Consider the following 20,464-nt stretch of genomic DNA (forward strand, 5'->3'; position numbering starts at 1 on the left):
CATCATGGAGGTAATCACATTATATCAAAATTCATCATGGAGGTGATCACATCATTGTACAACTACCAAACTATATCATAACAGCCAACCACTGAGAATCATGGCCCAGCCAAGTTGACACACAACCTTAACAATCACAGTCCACCCCATGTCAACTTGGCACATGTACACATCTCCTTAAACCATACATTATCTCCGAATAAAGATAATTATAAAGTAACTAACACACGTATTACTGAAAATGCACTAGCCCTGTTTACATCTTATATTTTATAACTGAAGAAAAATATTTGATGTGCACATACAAGACAGAAATACTTATAGCAATTACAGCCTTCGGATCTGCAACCGGTCATGTGGCCCTAATTAGTATCTAGAAGTACCTCCTTCCACCACCCTTTTCCCTCAGTAAGCACCTCAGCTGGTCATGGTTCTTTGCCTGGTAGGGTGACCCAAGCCTTCATTCCTGAAGGATCTGGGCCATTAGTAGTCCTGTTGGAATTGGGTTGCTGTAGTTTTCCATCAACTTTAATCACAGGGCATGGTGGTACTACGAGATGCCCTAAGGGACCTCCTGCATTCCACATATACTCTTCTTTACCTCCATTATGTAATATCAGTCCGGTTTCATCTTGGTAATCAGGATCAATCACACCAGCCTATGTGGTAACTTCCTCCTTTGCCTGTTGATCCAGAGGCACAAGGAGCCCACAGTGGCCAGGTGGAACCAATGGTATCAAAGTAAGAAATCCAAGCTGCACTGAAGGCATCATCAAAAAACAAGGCTCCAGGAATTGATGGAATGAATACCAATTGAGATGTTTCAACAAACAGATGCAATGCTGGAAGCACTCACTTGGCTATGCTAAGAAATTTGGAAGTCAGCTACCTGGCCAGCCAACTGGAAGAGATCCATATTGGTACCCATTCCAAAGAAAGGTGATCCAACAGAATGTTGAAATTATCAAACAGTATTAGATTACACAGAAGTAAAATTTTGCTGAAGATAATTCAAAAACAGTTGCAGCAGTATATTGACAGGGAACTGCCAGAAGTTCAAGCCATATTCAGAAGAGGATGTGGAATAAGGGATATCATTGCTGAGGTCAAATGAATCTTGGCTGAAACCAGAAAATACCAGGAAGATGTTTACCTGTGTTTGATTGACTATGCAAAGGCTCTTGACTGTGGATCATAACGAATTACGGATAACATTGCGAAGAATGGGAATTTGAGAACACTTAATTGTGCTGGGTAAAACCTGTACATAGACCAAGAGGCAGTCATTCAAACAGAACAAGGGGATACTGCGTGGTTTAAAATCAGGAGAGATGTGCGTCAGGGTTGCATCCTTTCACCATACTTATTCAGTCTGCATACTGAGCAAATAATCCTGGAAGCTGGACCATATGAAGAAGAACAGGGCATCAGGATTGGAGGAAGACTCATTAACAACCTGGGATATGCAAATGATAGAACTTTACTTGCTGAAAGTGAAGAGGACCTGAAGCACTTACTGATGAAAATCAAAGACCACAGCCTTCAGTATGGATTACACCTCAATGTAAAGAACAAAATTCCTCACAACTGGACCAATAAGCAACATCATGATGAACAGAGAAAAGATCGAAGTTGTCAAGGATTTCATTTTACTTGGATCCACAATCAATGCCTATGGAAGCAGTAGTCAGGAAATCAAATGACTTATTACATTGGGCAATCTGCTGCAAGAAACCTCTTTAAAGTGTTAAAAAGGAAAGATGTCACCTTGAGGACTCAGGTGCGCCTGACCCAAGCCGTGGTGTTTTCAATCACCTCATATACATGCGAAAGCTGGACAATGAATAAGGAAGACCAAAGAAGAATTAATGCTTTGGAATTATGGTGTTGGTGAAGAATATTGAATATACCATGGACTGCCAGAAAAATGAACAAATCTGTCTTGGAAGAAGCACAGTCAGCATGCCCCTTAGAAGCAAGGATGGCGAGACTTCATCTCACTTACTTTGGATACATTATCAGGAGGGATCAGTCTCTGGAGAAGGACATCATGCTTGGTAAAGTATGGAGGGTCAGCGAAAAAGATGAAGACCCTCAACAAAATGGATTGACACAGTGGCTGCAACAGTGGGCTCAAACATAGCAATGATAGCGAGGATGGCGCAGGACTGGGCAGTGTTTTGTTCTATTGTACGTGAGGTGGTTGTGAGTTGGAAGTGACTCGATGGCACCTAACAACAACAGCAATGTTTATGGTAGCAGATTGCCAGATCTTTAGTCCTGTGGAGCCGCTGGTGGATTGAACAGCTGACCTTTCTATTACCAGGCAAGCGCTTAACCATTGCACCACCGGGGCTCCTTTTTTTATTGCTAGTGAATTATGTATTTTTATGTGTCAGATGTCTGTATTTCCTCTTCCGTAAATTGGTTACTTGTTCCTTTTGTCCATTTATCAGTTGGAGTCAGTGTATCTGATGTTGATTTGTATGAGCTCCTTGTTGAGGACATTCCTCTTCAGGTTGTGTTTGTTGCAGCTGTTTTCCCTAGCTCATGGTTACCTTTCAGGTTTCTTTGAATAAAAGTTTTTATTTTTATGTGAACAGATCTTTTCATTCTTTCCCTTTGTGATGCTTAGAAAGTTCTTCTTTCTTTGGATAGAGTTAAAAATTTTCTTTCTCAGAATTATGTGATTCTTAAAAAAAAAAAAAAATTTTTTTTTAATTGAATATTTATCCGTCTTAAGGAGAAAAACATACTCTCTTATTTTCCAGATTCCAAACTGATCTTCCAGGCTAGCCTGGCAAATGCTCAGATACTGATTCCTAGCGATCAGGCCAGTGTCAGCAGTATGCTGCTGGAAGGACACACCCTCCTGGCCCTTGCGACTACAATGTATGCTCCTGGGGGGGTCAGCCAGGTATGGACATCACTGTTACCTTTCAGAGTTAAATAGGACTGACTTTAAACTTAGCAGAAATACCTACAGACTGTCGAGATCTCAGCTGATATTAAATATAACTACTTTCAAGTATTAAAGAGCATAAAAAATTGGTGAATTAAAAAATGTTGTTTCATATCCTCTGAGCTGTGAGGTCCTCTAAGTTATGAGGGAACTAATGCATTATACAGAGATGCTTTTTTCCCCGTATCGTTTGTTTTCTGATAACCCGCCTTTGTTTTCAGGATAGAATCTGTACCTGATTGCTTCTGAGAGTAAGTACGCTCTAGGTCTGTGGTTTGGGAATTATTCTCTACTACTTGCTCTCTTAGATAAAAAGGAAGTTATTATCTGTAGCTTCCCATAGAAACTCTTTTGAGGAACCCAGAGGAAATTTTTCCATTCTTGCTTTTTGAAAGTGTACTATGCCTGGTTAGAGGAACTTAAGAATGCTATTAAACATCTTATCTTCTAAAGTCTCTACTGATGCCGGCTTAATTTTATATTAATCTTTTAGATTGTTGCAGTGTACCTTAAATTATATGGTTGAACTATTTATTTTTCTGTTTTTAATCATTTCTCAAAAGTTAGAATCATAGAATAGCTTAGAAGGACCCAGGTGTCATCAGACATCAGACATCATAGTAGCAGAACCTTTTCAAACAGTTTCTCCACATAGAGTTTAAAAACCACTGATCTAGCTCACTGATTGCTCAACGAGCTGAATTGACACAGTGGCTGAAACATGGGCTCAAATGTAGCAACGATTGTGAGGATGGCGCAGAACCGGGCAATGTTTTGTTCTGTTGTACATAGGGTTGCTGTGAGTCGGAACCAACTCAGCGGCACCTAATAATAAATAATAATAGCTCAACTTTCTAATTTTGTAGGTGAGGAAACTGAGGCCTGATATTAATTATCTAGTACAAGATCACACAGCTAGCTTGTTTTAGAACCAGGACTAGAACACTTCTGACTTCATGTCCAGTGCAGTTTTCACCTCCACATACTATCTCCAAGTTAATCTTGTTTCTCAGGGTTCCTTGAAAGAAGGACTTAAATTTTGAGAAGGGAAAAGCATTACTCTGAACTCTGTTGTCTTTTTGGTTAGGTTGTTCAGAATGAAGAAAATGAGAACCGTTTGAAGAAAGTGGATCCCCAGCTCCTGAAGATGGCATTGACTCCTTACCCCAAGCTAAAAGCTGCTCTCTTTCCACAGAACACCGTCCCTAGTATCCTGCCACACGATATCACACTCTACCACCTTCTTCAGGTACAGAATTCAGGTGGCATGTGTATAAATCAGAGTTTAGCCAGGAAAACAGAAACTACTTTAGATCTTTCAAATGGAGGGAATTTAATTATAGGGAATTGCTTCCAGAGACTGATAGAAGAATGGAGAAACCAAACATGCAATGGTGAGACAACCCAAAGATTAGCAAAGAAAAAAGCCATCAGCACCCCTAAGGCCTGGAGAACAGTACAAGAAAGTGGTGTTATCAAAAACCCAGAAGCTGGAGCCATCTTCTGGGAGCTATACTCTCAATACGACTGCTTAATGGGCGCTGGGCATATATAGGATGGGGCTGGGACCTTGGAGGAGATCTCCCAGAAAACAGAGAGGAGAAAAGTTAACTTGGCTTCTCCTCCTCTCCCACCTTTAATGTCCCACCTGTGTCTCTTGTGGTGAAACCTACCAGCCAGCCAGTGGGTAAGGGAGCTTGGAAAGGCAGTTCCCTGAATACAGAGCAGAGCAGGGAAGGGTGGGAAATGGATCTGAGAGCAGAGAAGTGACCAGCATGCCTGTCTGCTGCTTCCAGAGGCCATTCCACTCCAGCACTTACAGCTTCTAACCGTTTCTTCTCAATCCATCAGGGCTGCTTGTTAAAATCAGTGCTTCTTAACCTTTTTCAAGACAAAGACCCCTTTAGGAATGTGACAGAAATTAATAGCCTCTTCATTTCAAAACTGTTTCTAAAGTCCATTTATATTATAATTGACATTGCCTCTACCAAAAAAAGAGTACACTTTGCAGATGTAGATGGACCTAAGGAGAGCCTTTAAAAGTTAACAGAGCCAAGTGAACACAGAAAGGTGTCTCCTGCGTTCTTTTTTGTTTTTAGCTGTGTTCAGAGGATTTACATCCAGAAAGATAAGGGAAGCAGACTACCTCTCAAGTCCTTTCATAAAATTTTGTTTACTTATTTTAGAATCAGTTAACTCTTAACTCTGATTTTTCTGGTCTCTTTTTCAGTCATTGTCACCCTTTGATCCTGGCAGATTGTTTGGCTGGCAGTCTGCCAACACACTGGCTCTAGGAGGTAAGTGATTAGACACACTTCTTGTTTTGGAAGCATTTCAGCAATGTTGACAGTAGAAGTTAGTTTATATAAAGCCAATCCACCTTTTTTGCTGCTTTCCATTTTTTTTTTAAATAAAGGCGTGTCCTAAAGGAAAACAGTTTCCAGAAGACAGAATTGAAAACATACTGTGACTTAAGATTTTATGGTAGGTAACTAGTGCCGCTCTTGCTGGGAAATGTAATGTGTACCTTATCTGCTTCTATTTCTCCCTTCCCAAAACCCTTTTTGTTTGTAGTATACTATTTTATAATATTTATAGTTTTTTTTTTTTTATAGATTAGGAGCGTAGGTGATGGCAGTAGAGAGATCCTGGCTGTACATGCAGTAGCAATCCGACCCTGGGCAGGTAGTTTATTCCGTGTAAATTAAGGTTAGTAAGTGCTCACCTTTCACGTTGCTGTGACACCAAAAGGAGGCAACTAAAAGCTCGCACAGTTCCTAGCCGAGGTCAGCACCCTCACGGTTTCCAGCGCATGGTAGACCACAGGAATTTCCCTGATTTTGTGCCATTCTTTTTGCTTCTCTTTGACTTTTAGAGTTCGTCTTTAATATCATTTTATCGGTGGTGCCTCTCCCTGTATAATTGTAAATTTGAGGTTTCAGATTAGCACTTTGCACATAGTATGTACCCCATAAATATTTATTGACATACATAAAAGTGAATTTCCTAACATCACAGTTTTGTGAGTTCAAATGTTGGAATACTGAATTTATCTAGTGCCCGGAGCCCAGTGTAGTGCTAGACCAGTAATAGCTGTTGAGTAAACATTTGGTGAGTGACTGATGAATAAAGTGGTGCTTACTGCAATTTCAGAGGCAAATACTCCTTTAACCTCAGTGACGTCACTGGAATAGGCAGAATCCCCTTCCTGTCCTAATGACCCCAGCTGCGCCTTTAGCACTGTGACCACCTCTCGGAGACCCAAGCACTCCACCCCTGCCTGGTTTCTAGACATTTAGAATATGTTTAAGAAAAAAAACAAACTAAATGAAATTATCGTGCAAACATAATACAGATTTATAAAATTAGAGAGTTGTATTTAATTGGAATAATTACCTCCGTGGTGACTACCTCTGTGGCAGGCCAGAGTGAGATTTCCCTTCAGGTGCAATTTTCTCTTAAACACGTGCTCCACACCAGGCACCAGCCTGCTCAAAACTCAGGATCTTATTTGAAGAGAAACCTCAGGTTTGCTGGTTCAGCACCTGGCAGTACTGTATATACTGCAAGTACCCGGCAGATATTGAATGCCTGAGTAAATGGTTTTATATGTAATAATGCTACTGAAATCCCTCTGATCTCACAGAGAGTACAGTTTCTTAATGTCAGTGGGATGTATTTTTAAGTAATAGCTTTATAAATCGACAAACTCTAAGGTCTTAAAGTCTTTTTTTTTTTTTCCTTTTTTAAATTTTTATTGTGCTTTAAATGAAAGTTTACAAATCAAGTCAGTCTCTCATCAAAATTTATATAAACCCAGAACCCAGTGCCGTCGAGTCGATTCTGACTCATAGCGACCCTATAGGACAGAGTAGAACTGCCCCCATAGAGTTTCCAAGGAGTGCCTGGCAGATTCGAACTGCCGACCCTTTGTTTAGGAGCTGTAGCACTTAACCACTACGCCACCAGGGTTTCCAAAAATTTATATACACCTTGCTAAATACTCCTAGTTGCTCTCCCCTTAGTGAAAAACAGCACACTCTTTCTCTCCACCCTCTATTTCAGTGTCCATTCAGCCAGCTTCTTTCCCCCTTCACCCTCCCATCTCCCCCACAGACAGGAGCTGCCCACATAGTCTCATGTGTCTACTTGATCCAAGAAGCTCACTCCTCGCCAGTATCGTTGTCTATCCTATAGTCCAGTCCAATCCGTGTCTGAAAACCTGGTGTTGGGAATGGTTCCTGTCTTGAGCTAACAGAAGGTCTGGGGACCATGACCTCCAGGGTCCTTCTAGTCTCAGTAAGACCGTTAAGTCTGGTCTTTTTTTGAGAGTTGGAGGTCTTCATCCCACTGCTCTCTTGTACCCTCAGGGGTTCTGTATTGTGTTCCCTGTCAGGGCAGTCATTGGTTGTAGGTGGGCACCATGTAGTTCTTCTGGTCTCAAGCTAATGTACCAAAAAAACCAAACCAAACCCACTGCCGTCGAGTCGATTCGGACACATAGCGACCCTATAGGACAGAGTAGAACTGCCCTGTAGAGTTTCCAAGGAGTGCCTGGCAGATTCGAACTGCCAACCTGTTGGTTAACGGCTGTAGCACTTAACCAGTATGCCACCAGGGTTAATGTAGTCTCTGGTTTATGTGGCCCTTCCTGTCTCTTGGGCTCATAATTACCTTGTGTCCTTGGTGTTCTTCATTCTCCCTTGATCCAGGTGGGTTGAGACCAATCGATGCATCTTAGATTGCCGCTTGCTAGCATTTAAGACCCTAGACGCCACTCTCCAAAGTGGGATGCAGAATGTTTTCTTAATAGATTTTATTATGCCAATTGACTTAGATGTCCTGTGAAACCATGGTCCCCACACCCCTGCCCCTGCTACGCTGGCCTCCGAAGCATTCAGTTTATTCAGGAAATGTCTTTGCTTTTGGTTTAGTCCAGTTGTGCTGACCTCACCTGTATAGTTTGTTGTCTTTCCCATCGCCTGAAGTAGTTCTTATCTACTATCTAATTAGTAAATACCTGTGTCCCACCCTCCTTCCCTCCCCGCTCTGGTAACCATCAAAGAATATTTTCTTCTCTGTTTAAACTGTTTCTTGAGCTCTTATAATAGTGGTCTTATACAATATTTGTCCTTTTGCAACTGACTAATTTCACTCAGCATAATGTCTTCCAGATTCCTCCATGTTATGAAATGTTTCACAGATTTCTCACTGTTCTTTATCGATGTGTAGTATTCCATTGTGTGAATATACCATAATTTATTTATCCGTTCATCTGTTGATGGGCACCTTGGTTCCTTCCATGTTCTTGCTATTGTAAACAGTGCTGCAGTGAACATGGGTGTGCATATACCTGTTCGAGTAAAGGCTCTTATTTCTCTAGGATATATTCCAAGGAGTGGGATTGCTGGATCATATGGTGGTTCTATTTCTAGCTTTTTAAGGAAGCGCCAAATTGATTTCCAAAGTGGTTGTACCATTTTACATTCCCACCAGCAGTGTATAAGTGTTCCAGTCTCTCCACAGCCTCTCCAACATTTATTGTTTTGAACTTTTTGGACTAATGCCAGCCGTGTTGGAGTGAGATGAAATCTCGTAGTTTCGATTTGCATTTCTCTAATGGCTAATGATCGTGAGCGTTTCCTCATGTATGTTAGCTACCTGAATGTCTTCTTTAGTGAAGTATTTGTTCATATCTTTTGCCCATTTTTTAATTGGGTTGTTTGTCTTTTTGTAGTTAAGTTTTTGCAGTATCATGTAGATTTTAGAGATCAGGTGCTGATCAGAAATGTCATAGCTAAAAACTTTTTCCCAGTCTGTAGGTAATCTTTTTACTCTTTTGGTGAAGTCTTTGGATGAGCATAGGTGTTTGATTTTTAGGAGCTCCCACTTACCTACTTTTTCTTCGGCGTTGTTAGTAATGTTTCATATACTGTTTATGCCATGTATTAGGGCTCCTAACGTTGTCCCTATTTTTTCTTCCATGATCCCTATTGTTTTAGATTTTATCTTTAGGTCCTTGATACATTTTGAGCTTGTTTTTGTGCATGGAGTGAGGTATGGGTCTTGTTTCATTTTTTTACAGATGGATGTCCATTTATGGTAGTACCATTTGTTAAAGAGACTGTCGTTTCCCCCTTTAAATGACTTTGGGCTTTTGTCAAATATCAGCTGCTCATATATGGATGGATTTATGTCTAGATTCTCAATTCTGTTCCATTGGTCCATGTATCTGTTGTTGTACCAGTACCAGGCTGTTTTGACTACTGTGGCGGTATAATAGGTTCTAAAATCAGGTACAGTAAGGCCTCCCACTTTGTTGTTCTTCTTCAGTAATGCTTTACTTATCCGGGGCCTCTTTCCCTTCCGTGTGAAGTTGGTGATTTGTTTTTCGATCTCATAAAAGAATGTTGTTGGAATTTGGATCGGAATTGCATTAAATGTATAGATTGCTTTTGGTAGAATAGACATTTTTATAATGTTAAGTCTCCCTATCCATAAGCAAGGTATGTTTTTCCACTTATGTAGGTCTCTTTTGGTTTCTTACAGAAGTGTTTTGTGCTTTTCTTTGTATAAGTCTTTTACATCTCTGGTAGGATCTATTCCTAAGTATTTTATCTTCTTGGGGGCTCCCATAAACGGTATTGAGTTGGTGATTTCCTCTTTGATGTTCTTTTTATTGGTGTAGAGGAACCCAACTGATTTTTGTGTGTTTATCTTGTATCCTGAGACTCTGCCAAACTCTTCTATTAGTTTCAGTAGTTTTCTTGAGGATCCCTTAGGGTTTTCTGTGTATAAGATCATGTCACCTGCAAATAGAGCTACTTTTACTTCTTCCTTGCCAATCTGGACGCCCTTTATTTCTTTATCTAGCCTAATTGCTCTGGCTAGGACCTCCAGCACAATGTTGAATAAGAACGGTGATAAAGGGCATCCTTGTCTGGTTCCCATTCCCAAGGGGAATGCTTTCAGACTCTCTCCATTCAGGGTGATGTTGGCTGTTGGCTTTGTAGAAATGCCCTTTAGTATGTTGAGGAATTTTCCTTCTATTCCTATTGTGCTGAGAGTTTTTATCATGAATAAGTGTTGGACTTCGTCAAATGCCTTTTCTGTATCAATTGATAAAATCATGTGATTCTTGTCTTTTATTTATATGATGGATTACATTAATTGATTTTCTAATGTTGAACTATCCCTGCATACCTGGTATGAACCCCACTTGGTCATGGTGAATTATTTTTTTGGATGCGTTGTTGAATTCTATTGGCTAGAATTTTGTCGAGGATTTTTGCATCTATGTTCATGAGGGATATAGGTCTGCAATTCTCTTTTTTAGTGGTGTCTTTACCTGGCTTTGGTATCAGGGATATGGTGGCTTCATAGAATTAGTTTGGGAGTATTCCGTCCTTTTCTATGATCTAAAATACCTTTAGGAGTAGTGGTGTTATCTCTTCTCTGAAAGTTTGGTAGAACTCGGCAGTGAGGCCGTCCGAGGCTGTCCGGGCCAGAGCTTTTTTTTGTCGAGAGTTTTTTGATTACCGTTTCAATCTCTTCTTTTGTTACGGGTTTATTTAGTTGTTCTACTTCTGTTTGTGTTATTTTAAGTAGGTAGTGTGTTTCTAGAAATTCATCCATTTCTTCTAGTTTTTCAAATTTGTTAGAGTACAATTTTTCATAGTAGTCTAATATGATTCTTTTAATTTCAGTTGGGTCTGTTGTGATATCGCCCATCTCATTTCTTATTCGGGTTATTTCCTTCCTTTGCTGTTTTTCTGTGGTCAGTTTGGCCAGTGGTTTATCAATTTTGTTAATTTTTTTCAAAGAACCAGCTTTTGGTCTTGTTAATTCTTTCAATTGTTTTTCTGTTCTCTATTTCATTTAATTCTGCTCTAATTTTTATTATTTGCTTTCTTCTGTTGCCTGAGGATTTATTTTGTTGCTCTCTTTTTGTTTGTTCAAGTTGTAGGGATAATTCTTTAATTTTGGCCCTTCTTTTTGGATGTGTGCATTTATTGATATAAATTGAAGTCTGAGCACTGCTTTCGCTGTGTCCCAAAGGTTCTCATAGGAAGCGTTTTCATTCTCATTGGATTCTATGAATATCTTTATTCCATCCTTGATGTCTTCTATAACCCAGTCTTTTTCGAGCAGGGTATTGTTCAGTTTCCAAGTGTTTGATTTCTTTTCCCTGCTTTTTCTGTTATTGATTTTTACTTTATGGCCTTATGTCAGAGAAGATACTTTGTAATATATCGATGTTTTGGATTCTGTTAAGGCTTGCTTTATGACCTAATACGTGGTCTATTCTAGAGAATGTTCCATGTGCACTGAAGAAGAAAGTATACTTGGCTCCTGTTGGGTAGAGTATTCCGCATATGTCTTATCAGGTCAAGTTGGTTGATTGTGGCATTTAGATTTTCCATGTCTTTATTGACTTTCTTTATGGATGTTCTGTCCTTCACCAAAAGTGGTGTGTTGAAGTCTCCTACTATTATTGTAATGCCGTATCTCACTTTTCAGTGCTGTTAGAGTTTATGTATCTTGAAACCTGTTGTTGGGTACATAAATATTTAATATGGTTATATCCTTCTGATATGTTGTCTGTTTAATCATTATATAGTGTCCTTCCTTATCCTTTGTGGTGGATTTAATTTTAAAGTCTGTTTTGTTTTTTCAGAAATTAATATTGCCATTCCTACTCTTTTTTGATTGTTGTTTGCTTGGTATATTTTTTTCCATCCTTCGAGTTTTAGTTTTTACGTGTCTTTAAGTCTAAGGTGTCTCTTGTCGGCAGCACATAGACGGATTGTGTTTTTTAATCCATTCCGCCACTCTGTCTCTTTTATTGATGCATTTAGTCTGTTTACATTAAAAAAAAAATTTTTTTTATGAGTTCAGTGCTATCATTTTGATGTCTTTTTTTTGTATGTTGACAGTTTCTTTTTCGCACTTAATGTTTTGTGCTGAGTGGTTTATATATTGTCTTTTCCTCTTATTTGTTGTTGTTGATTTTGTTTTTGCTGAGTGTTTATTTTTTTCTTGTATTTTCATGGATAGGATTGTTAGTCTCCTTTGTGGTTACGTTAATATTTACCCTTACTTTTCTAAATTTAAACCTGAATTTTATTTCTTTATTTTGCCTTGACTTCCTCTCCATTTGAAAGATCTATGACTACATTTCTTACTCCCTGTTTATTGTTTTAATGTTTTCTTCTTTTACATAATGACATTGCTGTTTCCCTGTTTTGAGCGTTTTTTATCTTGATTTATTTTTGTGATTTCTCTATCTGGGCTGACATCTGGTTGCTCTGTCCTGTGTTTTAGTCTTTGGTTGAAATCTGATATTGATTTTGTAACCAGGGAACTCCGTTTAGTATTTCTTACAGTTATGGTTTGGTTTTTATGAATTCCCTAAACTTCTCTTTATCTGGAAATGTCCTAATTTCGCCTTTGTGTTTGAGAGACAGTTTTGCTGGATATATGATTCTTGGCTGGTAATTTTTCTTCCTTCATTGCTTTATAGAAGTCATCCCATTGCTTTCTTGCCTGCATGGATTCTGCTGAGTTGTCTGAGCTTATTCTTACTAACCCTCCTTTATAGGTGACTTTTTGTTTATCCCTAGCTGCTCTTAAAATTCTCTCTTCATCTTTGTTTTGGCAAGTTTGGTTATGTCTTGGTGACTTTCTTTTGAGATTGACCTTATGTGGAGTTGGTGAGCACCTTGGAGAGATATTTTCTCATCTTTCACGATGTCGGGGAAGTTTTCTGCCAACAAATCTTCTACAATTCTCTCTGTATTTTCTGTTATCCCTCTCTGTTCTGGTACTTCAATTGCTCGTAGGTTATTTCTCTTGGTAGAGTCCCACATGATTCTTAAGGTTTCTTCATTTTTTAAAATTCTTCTATCTTATTTTTCTTCAAATATATTACTGCCAAGTGTTTTATCTTCAGTTTCACTAATCCTGCCTTCCAGTTCCTCAGTTCTGCTCCTCTGGCTTTCTACTGAGTTGTCTAATTCTGTGATTTTATTGTTAATCTTCTGAATTTCTGATTGCTGTCTCTCTGTGGATTCTTGCAGCTTACTAAATTTTTCATTACGTTCTTGAATAACCTTTTTAATTTCCTCAGCTGCTTTATCTGTGTGTTCCTTGGCTTGTTCTCTCTTTTGCCAGATCTCTGTCCTGATCTCATTTCTGATGTCTTGAAGAGTTCTGTATATTAATCTTTTGTATTCTGCATCTCTTAATTCCAGGAATACACTTTCATCCGGAAGATTTCTTGATTCGTTTTGAGAGCTTTTTGGGGCAATCATGGTCTGCTTCTTTGTGTGATTTGTATTGACTGTTGTCTTCGAGCCATCTATAAGTTATTGTATTATTTTATGTTTGCTTACTGTACCCTAGCTTCTTGCTTTGTTTTGTCTTGGTATGCACAAATAGGCTGCTTGAGTGAGCTAGCTTGATTATTTTTGACTTTGAAGCTCTAAAGTCCTGTCACCAGATTGCTAGAGCTGTTACCAAGTATATGAGCTTAGAAATCCATTCACTTTTCTTGTATAGATTCTGCTTAGGTATCCACGTAGCTGGTCATCAAGTGTGTGGTATAGGCTCTGTCCTACAGTCTGTGAGGGGCAGGGGTGATTCATGTAGGTACAGTATCTGGTTGCAGCAGGGGTCACACTCAGAACGAGGCAGGGAGCTGACAGCTGTTTCCCGAGTGTCTGTGAGGAAAGCACGTCCCAGTTCCCTAGGGCACACAGGTGGGTGGGTTCTGTAGCCGGACCATGGGCACCCAGTGCTTTTGGTTGTAAGGACTGGGAGGTACTACTTATCCTTGGACCCCTGACATGGGTGGCTAGGTAACATAGGTGGAGCCACCAGTCCTTAGGCCCCTTATTTGGGTAGGTTAAAAAAAAAAGGACCCTTTTTAATAGGTAAATTGGTGTCAAACATGAAACACCCACCTCTCCACCACACAACTGTTACAGTCTGCCAACAAGGGCCTATTCTCCTGAAATGGGCCCACACAGGTGCAGGTAGGTGTGAAAGGTATTCAGAGCCCACGGACTGTTTGTGCCTGTACAGGAGCCGCTTCTGTCCTGTGCTCCCCAGGTCAGTGGAACTGGCAGATTATCATTTCCCCCAGTTGTGAATTTATTCCTTCTGTAATGATGGGAGAGTGGCTCAGGGCGGGCAGCAGGGCCTATCTCAGGCCCAGGGAAATCGACAGCCACTGAAACTGGCTTGGGTACTGGGGGCATGGTAAAATAAATGCAAGTGCTTAGCTTTTGCCAAGAGCGCAGTTATTCTCTGGTTCCAGAGGCGTGAGTAGGCTGTTCAGCTCCCTGTCTCTCCCTGAGGAGACGGCTGTGGTCACTCTAGGGAACGGTGCCTGAGGGTTCCTGGCAATTGAGGTCTGGCAACTCCTCTCAGCTTCTGAACCATCTCTGCCTCCCCTTGTGGCTCAGTCTGTTTTCTAAATTTGCCTTTGATGTTCAGGGCTCCTAGCTTGTCGTAAATATAATCGTTCCACTTGTTTTTTGGGGGCTTTGTTGTAAGAGAGATCACCAGAAGCGTCTGACTACTCCGCCATCTTCAGTAGCAGCTCTCTTCAGGTCATTTTATGGAAACTAAGTCACAATGTGAAAAGGGCTTGGAATTCCACGTAAAGCTGTACTTCAGAATAAGCTTTAAACTTTGAAAATAAGAACAGATGCAGCATTTTCCAGAACTGGTTTTTTAATAGTTCAGATGAATTATTTTATCACATTTTTTTTATGGGGTCATAAGTGGTTAAGAGGCAGCTAAAGATTAGAGTTTGACAGGAGAGGTTATTTCGTACTGATTACTCACATCCAAATGTCTCTGGCTTTTAATTTCTCTAAAAGGAAAATACCTATTTTCCGATATTCTCTGGGGCACAGAGGAACTTTAAACTCAGCTATCTGCTGGCCTACTGTCATGTATGTAATAAATCGCTATGAATACAATGTTAGAAAATATTCCTAACAATCAAAGGATTATAAAAAAATATTATGGGAGGGCGTTAATATGGAGTAACTGATTTCTCAGTAGTCATCCCTGTGCTCTGTTGGTACAGTGAGCTGGCCTTGGTGAATTCGTTTCCTAATGAGCTGCATGAATGAATTGAAAGGCTTCTTTTGTAGATCATTAGCCATTTAGCAGAGAGTTGTAACTAAAAAGTTATTGGTTATTGTCATTGTAGACTTACAGGATCATCAAATATAGAATTAAACATCTAAAATTTTTCGTGAATTCAGTGGAGGATAAAGCACATTTTCAGTGTTTTTTTGCAGCGCCTGAGGTAGACAGTTTTGAATAAAATGATCACTGCTATGTATCAAAGTAAAATACAATTATTACATTTTGGTAGGTTCAAGGAGTCCTGCGGTGCAGTGGTTATAGCACTTGGCTGCTAACCAAAAGGTCGGTGGTTCAAACCTACCAGTGGCCCCACAGGAGAAAGATATGGCTGTCTGCTGCTGTAAAGACTACAGCCTTGGAAACCCTATGGGGCAGTTCTGCGCTGTCCTGTAGGGTCACTGTGAGTCCGAACTGCCTCAGCAGCAGTGGATTTGGGTTTGGTTTTGGTAGAATCAAAGTGATAAGCAGTGGTACAAAATGGTTATAGGTCCTAGTTTTTCTTTATTACAGAAAAGTTCATTTTTCCACGTGGAAATGTGAAATTAATCATAGTGAGATGCAGAATATTAATGCTGCTTCACTTCCCTTCCCCCACAGATGTATCAGGTGATCTTCCACATTTCTCTAGACCTGATCTGGTTAATAAATACGCTGTAGTGGAACGTCTGAATTTTGCTTATTATTTACATCGTGGACGACCGTCATTTGCATTTGGTGCTTTTCTAGTCCAGGAATTAATCAAGAGTAAAACTCCCAAGCAGCTGTGAGTATTTAAAACATATTTGAATAAAATACTGGAAACCTATACCATGATTAACGGTGGTTATATTTGGATGGTGAGTTGTTTTTTATGTGTGTGTGCTTTTCTGAGTATCCTGGAAAGGGTGTTGGATTTTGTCAAAGGCATTTTCTACATCAATTGAGATGATCATGTGGTTTCTTTTCCTTCCTTCTGTTTGTGCGGTATATTACATTGATGTTCTTATGTTGAACTATCCTTACATCCCTGGGATAACTCCTCCGTATTTGTGGTGCCGATTTGCTATTTGTTTTCTGTGTGTCTTTTACCTTTTTTGTCCCTCATTTCCTCCCATACTGCCTGTTTTTAAGTTTACTTGATTTTTATGTAGTGAACCATCCTGTCTGCTGATGTGATGTTGACTCCTTTTTTCAGGATTCAGCAAGTAGGTGATGAAGCCTATATTTTAGGGCTCTCCTCCTTCCACACGCCTTCAGTAGGAGCTGCCTGCATCTGTTTCTTAGAGTTGCTTGGCCTCGACAGCCTCAGGCTCAGAGTTGATATGAAAGTTGCCAATGTAATTTTGAGCTACAAGTGTAGAAATGAAGATGCTCAGTACAACCTCGTCAGAGAGTCTCTAGGTATGGCACCATTTCTTTATGGGGTCTGTTTTGTGTAGGGGAGGTGGGCACATAGGTCTAAGACGCTGAGTTGTGGGGTCAGTTGGGGAAGAAACAATTATCCTCCCATTGATCCTTTTCCTACAGCATGTTCTTTATCTCACTTTGTTGGGCCCTTTAATGCGGTTCTGAAATGGCCCTGGGCCACACTATTCAAACAGAAATGCACAGTTCCTGACCTTTTTTCTTGAGCATTTTTTTGTTGTTTATATTTCTTATAGCTGAAAAACTGTCTAAACTGGCTAACGGTGAAAAAGCAGCCACAGAAGAATTGCTTGTTCTGTTAGAAGAAGGTACAGGGAACAGCACCCAGCAGCAGGAAGTGAAGAGGTTGGTGAGGTGCAATCCCAGGCTCTTTTCCATCAGGCTTTGTTGGGCCAACCCTGTCTGCTTGGTCCTTCTCCAACACATCAGGTGTTTTTACCAGTCTCCCCCCACAGACCTTGTCTTCCTCTTCATCCAGCGTATAGCAGATACTCAGTAAATGGATTATGATTTCAATTGCATGTTGGCATCTGTCAAAAGAAGATGAAAATAGTGATTTCCTCTTTAGAGATAGAGCTACCAAGAGATGGGGGACAGCTTTGTCTTCTGCACTGCCCTGCTGGGCAGAGAAGTCTTTTAAATGCTACACGTTGAAATCCTTCCAGAAGATCCTGGGTGTGTCTCACAAAATTTGACTCTAAGGAATGTCTTTAATTTTTTCTTCCTAATTGATGTCAGCTGGGGTCTGCCCACAAAAGTGCCTCTCCTTGCATATTCATGCTTGTCTCTCACTGGGGCTACTATCCCACGAGGCTGACCCAGGCACCCCAGACTCTGGGAACACACCATTCTGCCGGACTTCGATCACTGACCCTGTTCTCAACAGTAACACATACCTCCTCTAAGTGAGGAGGCCCAGGTCCCTATCTGGGCTCTGATTATAGTTTATATAGTGCAAGAGAATTAAGCTCTTTGAGAATTTCTTGAGTGGTTATTTTCTCAGTTCTCCTAAGGATGGTGCGTGTATCATCCTAGATACGTAAGTGAGAAGTTAATCCATAACATACGTGCCTGACGGTTCAGGGCTTTGTTCTCTCCTAGAACAGGTTGAAGAGGGCTAGTATAGAGTCTGCACGTTAGTTTGCTGGCCTTTCTGCCGTATATGCTTAGCTGGGGTCATTGCTGCCAGTGTAAAAACCCCATTTAAGTAAGTGAAGAAAGTAGGTCATCTAAGTACCCATTTTTAGGTAAAATGAGAACAAATTATAAGAATAGTTATGTAAGTAGATATATATGCACACACATGCGCACATACACATATCAAACATCTAAAAGATATTTTGTAAAGGTATGGGTAGTGGTATGGGTGATTTTCCCATTTTTTAAATAACTTTCTGTATTTTCTGAATTATTTTACAAGTGCGTATACTTCTGTAGTTAAAACAAAACAAACAAAAACGCTCCTTTTCAGTTTAGGAAAAAAAAGTGTCCTCCTGGGATTGTGCAGGTATGTATCTTAGGATCGGTGTCTGTGTGGGGCGGGAAGCGCTCGGCCTTGCTACTCCTGGGCAGCACACATCTGGGACTGTCTTCACCTCCTGTCTTATGGCAAGGAGTCCAGTTCTGACATTTTATTTCTGACCCACAGGTGTTTTCAATACTCGTTTTAAGTTTTGTTTTGTGGATAGATACTTGGTTTATTGTGCCAGTGAACTAGGAAAGCTATTGTGTGTTATGGATGAGAGTCTAGTTTTGTAAAAAGTAGCCTAGTGCTTGTTGAAAGGCTTTTCAGAGGCTATAGTGTGGTTAAATTTATTTAATTTCTACTAATCTTCCAGTTTCAAACTAAAGCTGTATTTTAATAAGTGTTTCTCTCTACCGGCACCCCCCCCCCCCAGTTCTAATGGCGGGTTACCCAGTGAGTCCAGCAGCCGGCGGGCATTGGTGGTACAGTTTTGCAGGCTCCATGATGTGAAAATGAGCACATCTTACCTCACAGAATGTGCCAAAGCAAACGACTGGCTGCAGTTCATTATTCACAGCCAGCTCCATAACTACCGTCCAGAGGAGGTAAGCCACTGATTGCCAGCAGTTTTTCAAGAAGAAGAAATTGGAACATTTCTCAGACGTTTAATAATGTTCTTTCTGTTGTGTAGACACAGGCTTTTGTTTGATACCATGCTGTTGTTTTTACTAACATTTCACTGGGTTGCCTTCAGACAAGGGACCTAGTCGTTAGTACTGAGGGAGCTAAAGAGTTTTTATGGCTCTAGATTCAGTATGGAAGGTTGCTCAAAAGCAACAGCCAACTTTGTAAACATGGTCACCTCTGACACAGTTTAGGGTGAGAAAGAAGAATTTTGCCTTTGCTTTTCTCTAATAGTTCCAGCTTCAATGGGAACAGAAAATTTGGGTGTCTATTTTAATCATCTAACATGTTTTCTAGGTGAAATCCCTTCTCCACTATTTCAGCCCAGTCCTTCAAGACCACTTAAGACTGGCTTTTGAGAACTTTCCCTCAATGTCCAACTGCAGAATGAGTAGTGATCCAGTCTGCAACAAGGCCCCCCAGCAGCTCCGGAAAAGCAAAGAAGAGATGACTGATTTCTTTGAAATTTTGCTCCAGAGCTCAGAGGAGCCAAACTCCTGGTGCTGGCTCCTGGCTGAAGCAGTGAAACAGCGGGCACCAATCCTGAGTGTCCTGGCCTCATGTCTCCAGGTGAGGACCATGAGAAGCCAGGGAGCAATAGAAAAAGCAGGGAGGGGTCAGGAAGGCTGAGAATTAGAGGGGAGGTGGATGTGTTCACATGTGTTTCCAAGGTTGCTTCGCCTCTTTATACTTTTCCAGCTTAAGCTCTGGCCCATTTAGAGCACTTCCTTGTGCCTTGACATTCCCAGAACTCAAGTGGTCAGTGCCTTGATTCTTGGTTGGCAGGCATGGAAAAGGATGCTTTGGTGGACTGACCATTGCTGCTTCTCTAGCTCCTTCTTCAGTGAGAGAGAGAAATGTTCCAGATAGTCCCTTAATCAGCAGGTCGGTGAAGGGCACGCCTGTTCTCTCACACTCAGTACTTCCTGCATCCACACATACCGTTCTGTCTTCTGCTGGGCCGCTGACCTGCCACGTTTTGCAGGACATTTCGTAATAGTCACTTAGTTGCACGTTAGAGTTTATTTTATGTTTGAAGCCTTTTCAATCCATTTTTATTTAATGAGATGACTTATTAACAGGGAATATCCATCTGTGGTCGTAGTAGTGCTGGGAACATCTTCTGTTAGGCAATCATGGTCCAATTGTTATTTTAAAAATTTCTTCTCCAATGGCAGGATGCCAGCGCTATTCCTTGTCTCTGTGTTTGGATCATCACGTCTGTAGAGGACAGTGTTGCTGCTGAAGCTGTAGGGCACATTGAGGACTCAACAGAGGGCCATACCTGGGGCCTGGAGGACCTCTCAGCGATCTGGAGAACGTTACTAACAAGGCAGAAGAGCAGAACTCTTATCAGAGGTTTTCAGCTTTTCTTTAAGGTAGCACCGGTCGCTTCACCACTTCCCGGAGTTTGAAAGGGTTACTTCTGTATGTCCTTGGTTGGCTTTTTCTCACCCCTGGGATATTTGGGGCCCCTGGATTTTTTTAGCCAACAACAGATAATAATAATAATAGAGCTACTGTTCATTTAACAAAATGCTTCAATATACATTATTCTGTCAATTCTCACAATGATCCCATACGAAGATAATATTATATGAGGGTATTATGAAGTAGTGTTATCCACATTTTGGAGACCATGAAACCAGGACTCACAGAACTTAAGATGCCCAGTGTCTCAAAGCACTTTAGTAAATTGTATACTGATAGTTCAAATCCACACTTTCTAACTGCAAAACTCCTGTTCTTAACTGTTACACAACACAGCTTCCTCTGACCAAAAA

General features: G+C 40.5%; 1 protein-coding gene across 1 annotated transcript in view; it reads left to right on the top strand.

Moving 5' to 3' along the window:
* The window catches only part of SPG11 (SPG11 vesicle trafficking associated, spatacsin), a 96,721-nt gene that overhangs the window by 43,771 nt on the left and 32,486 nt on the right, over positions 1–20,464 (top strand). Inside the window, exons 18-26 of the mRNA XM_049899076.1 lie at positions 2,772–2,917; positions 4,050–4,211; positions 5,193–5,259; positions 15,725–15,890; positions 16,302–16,507; positions 16,768–16,876; positions 18,430–18,601; positions 18,978–19,250; positions 19,859–20,059. Coding sequence (XP_049755033.1) covers positions 2,772–2,917; positions 4,050–4,211; positions 5,193–5,259; positions 15,725–15,890; positions 16,302–16,507; positions 16,768–16,876; positions 18,430–18,601; positions 18,978–19,250; positions 19,859–20,059 — 1,502 coding nt within the window. The remainder of the gene's footprint in view (positions 1–2,771; positions 2,918–4,049; positions 4,212–5,192; positions 5,260–15,724; positions 15,891–16,301; positions 16,508–16,767; positions 16,877–18,429; positions 18,602–18,977; positions 19,251–19,858; positions 20,060–20,464) is intronic.

Source organism: Elephas maximus, chromosome 10 (genome assembly GCF_024166365.1).
Source record: "Elephas maximus indicus isolate mEleMax1 chromosome 10, mEleMax1 primary haplotype, whole genome shotgun sequence".
NCBI classification, from domain to species: Eukaryota; Metazoa; Chordata; class Mammalia; order Proboscidea; family Elephantidae; genus Elephas; species Elephas maximus.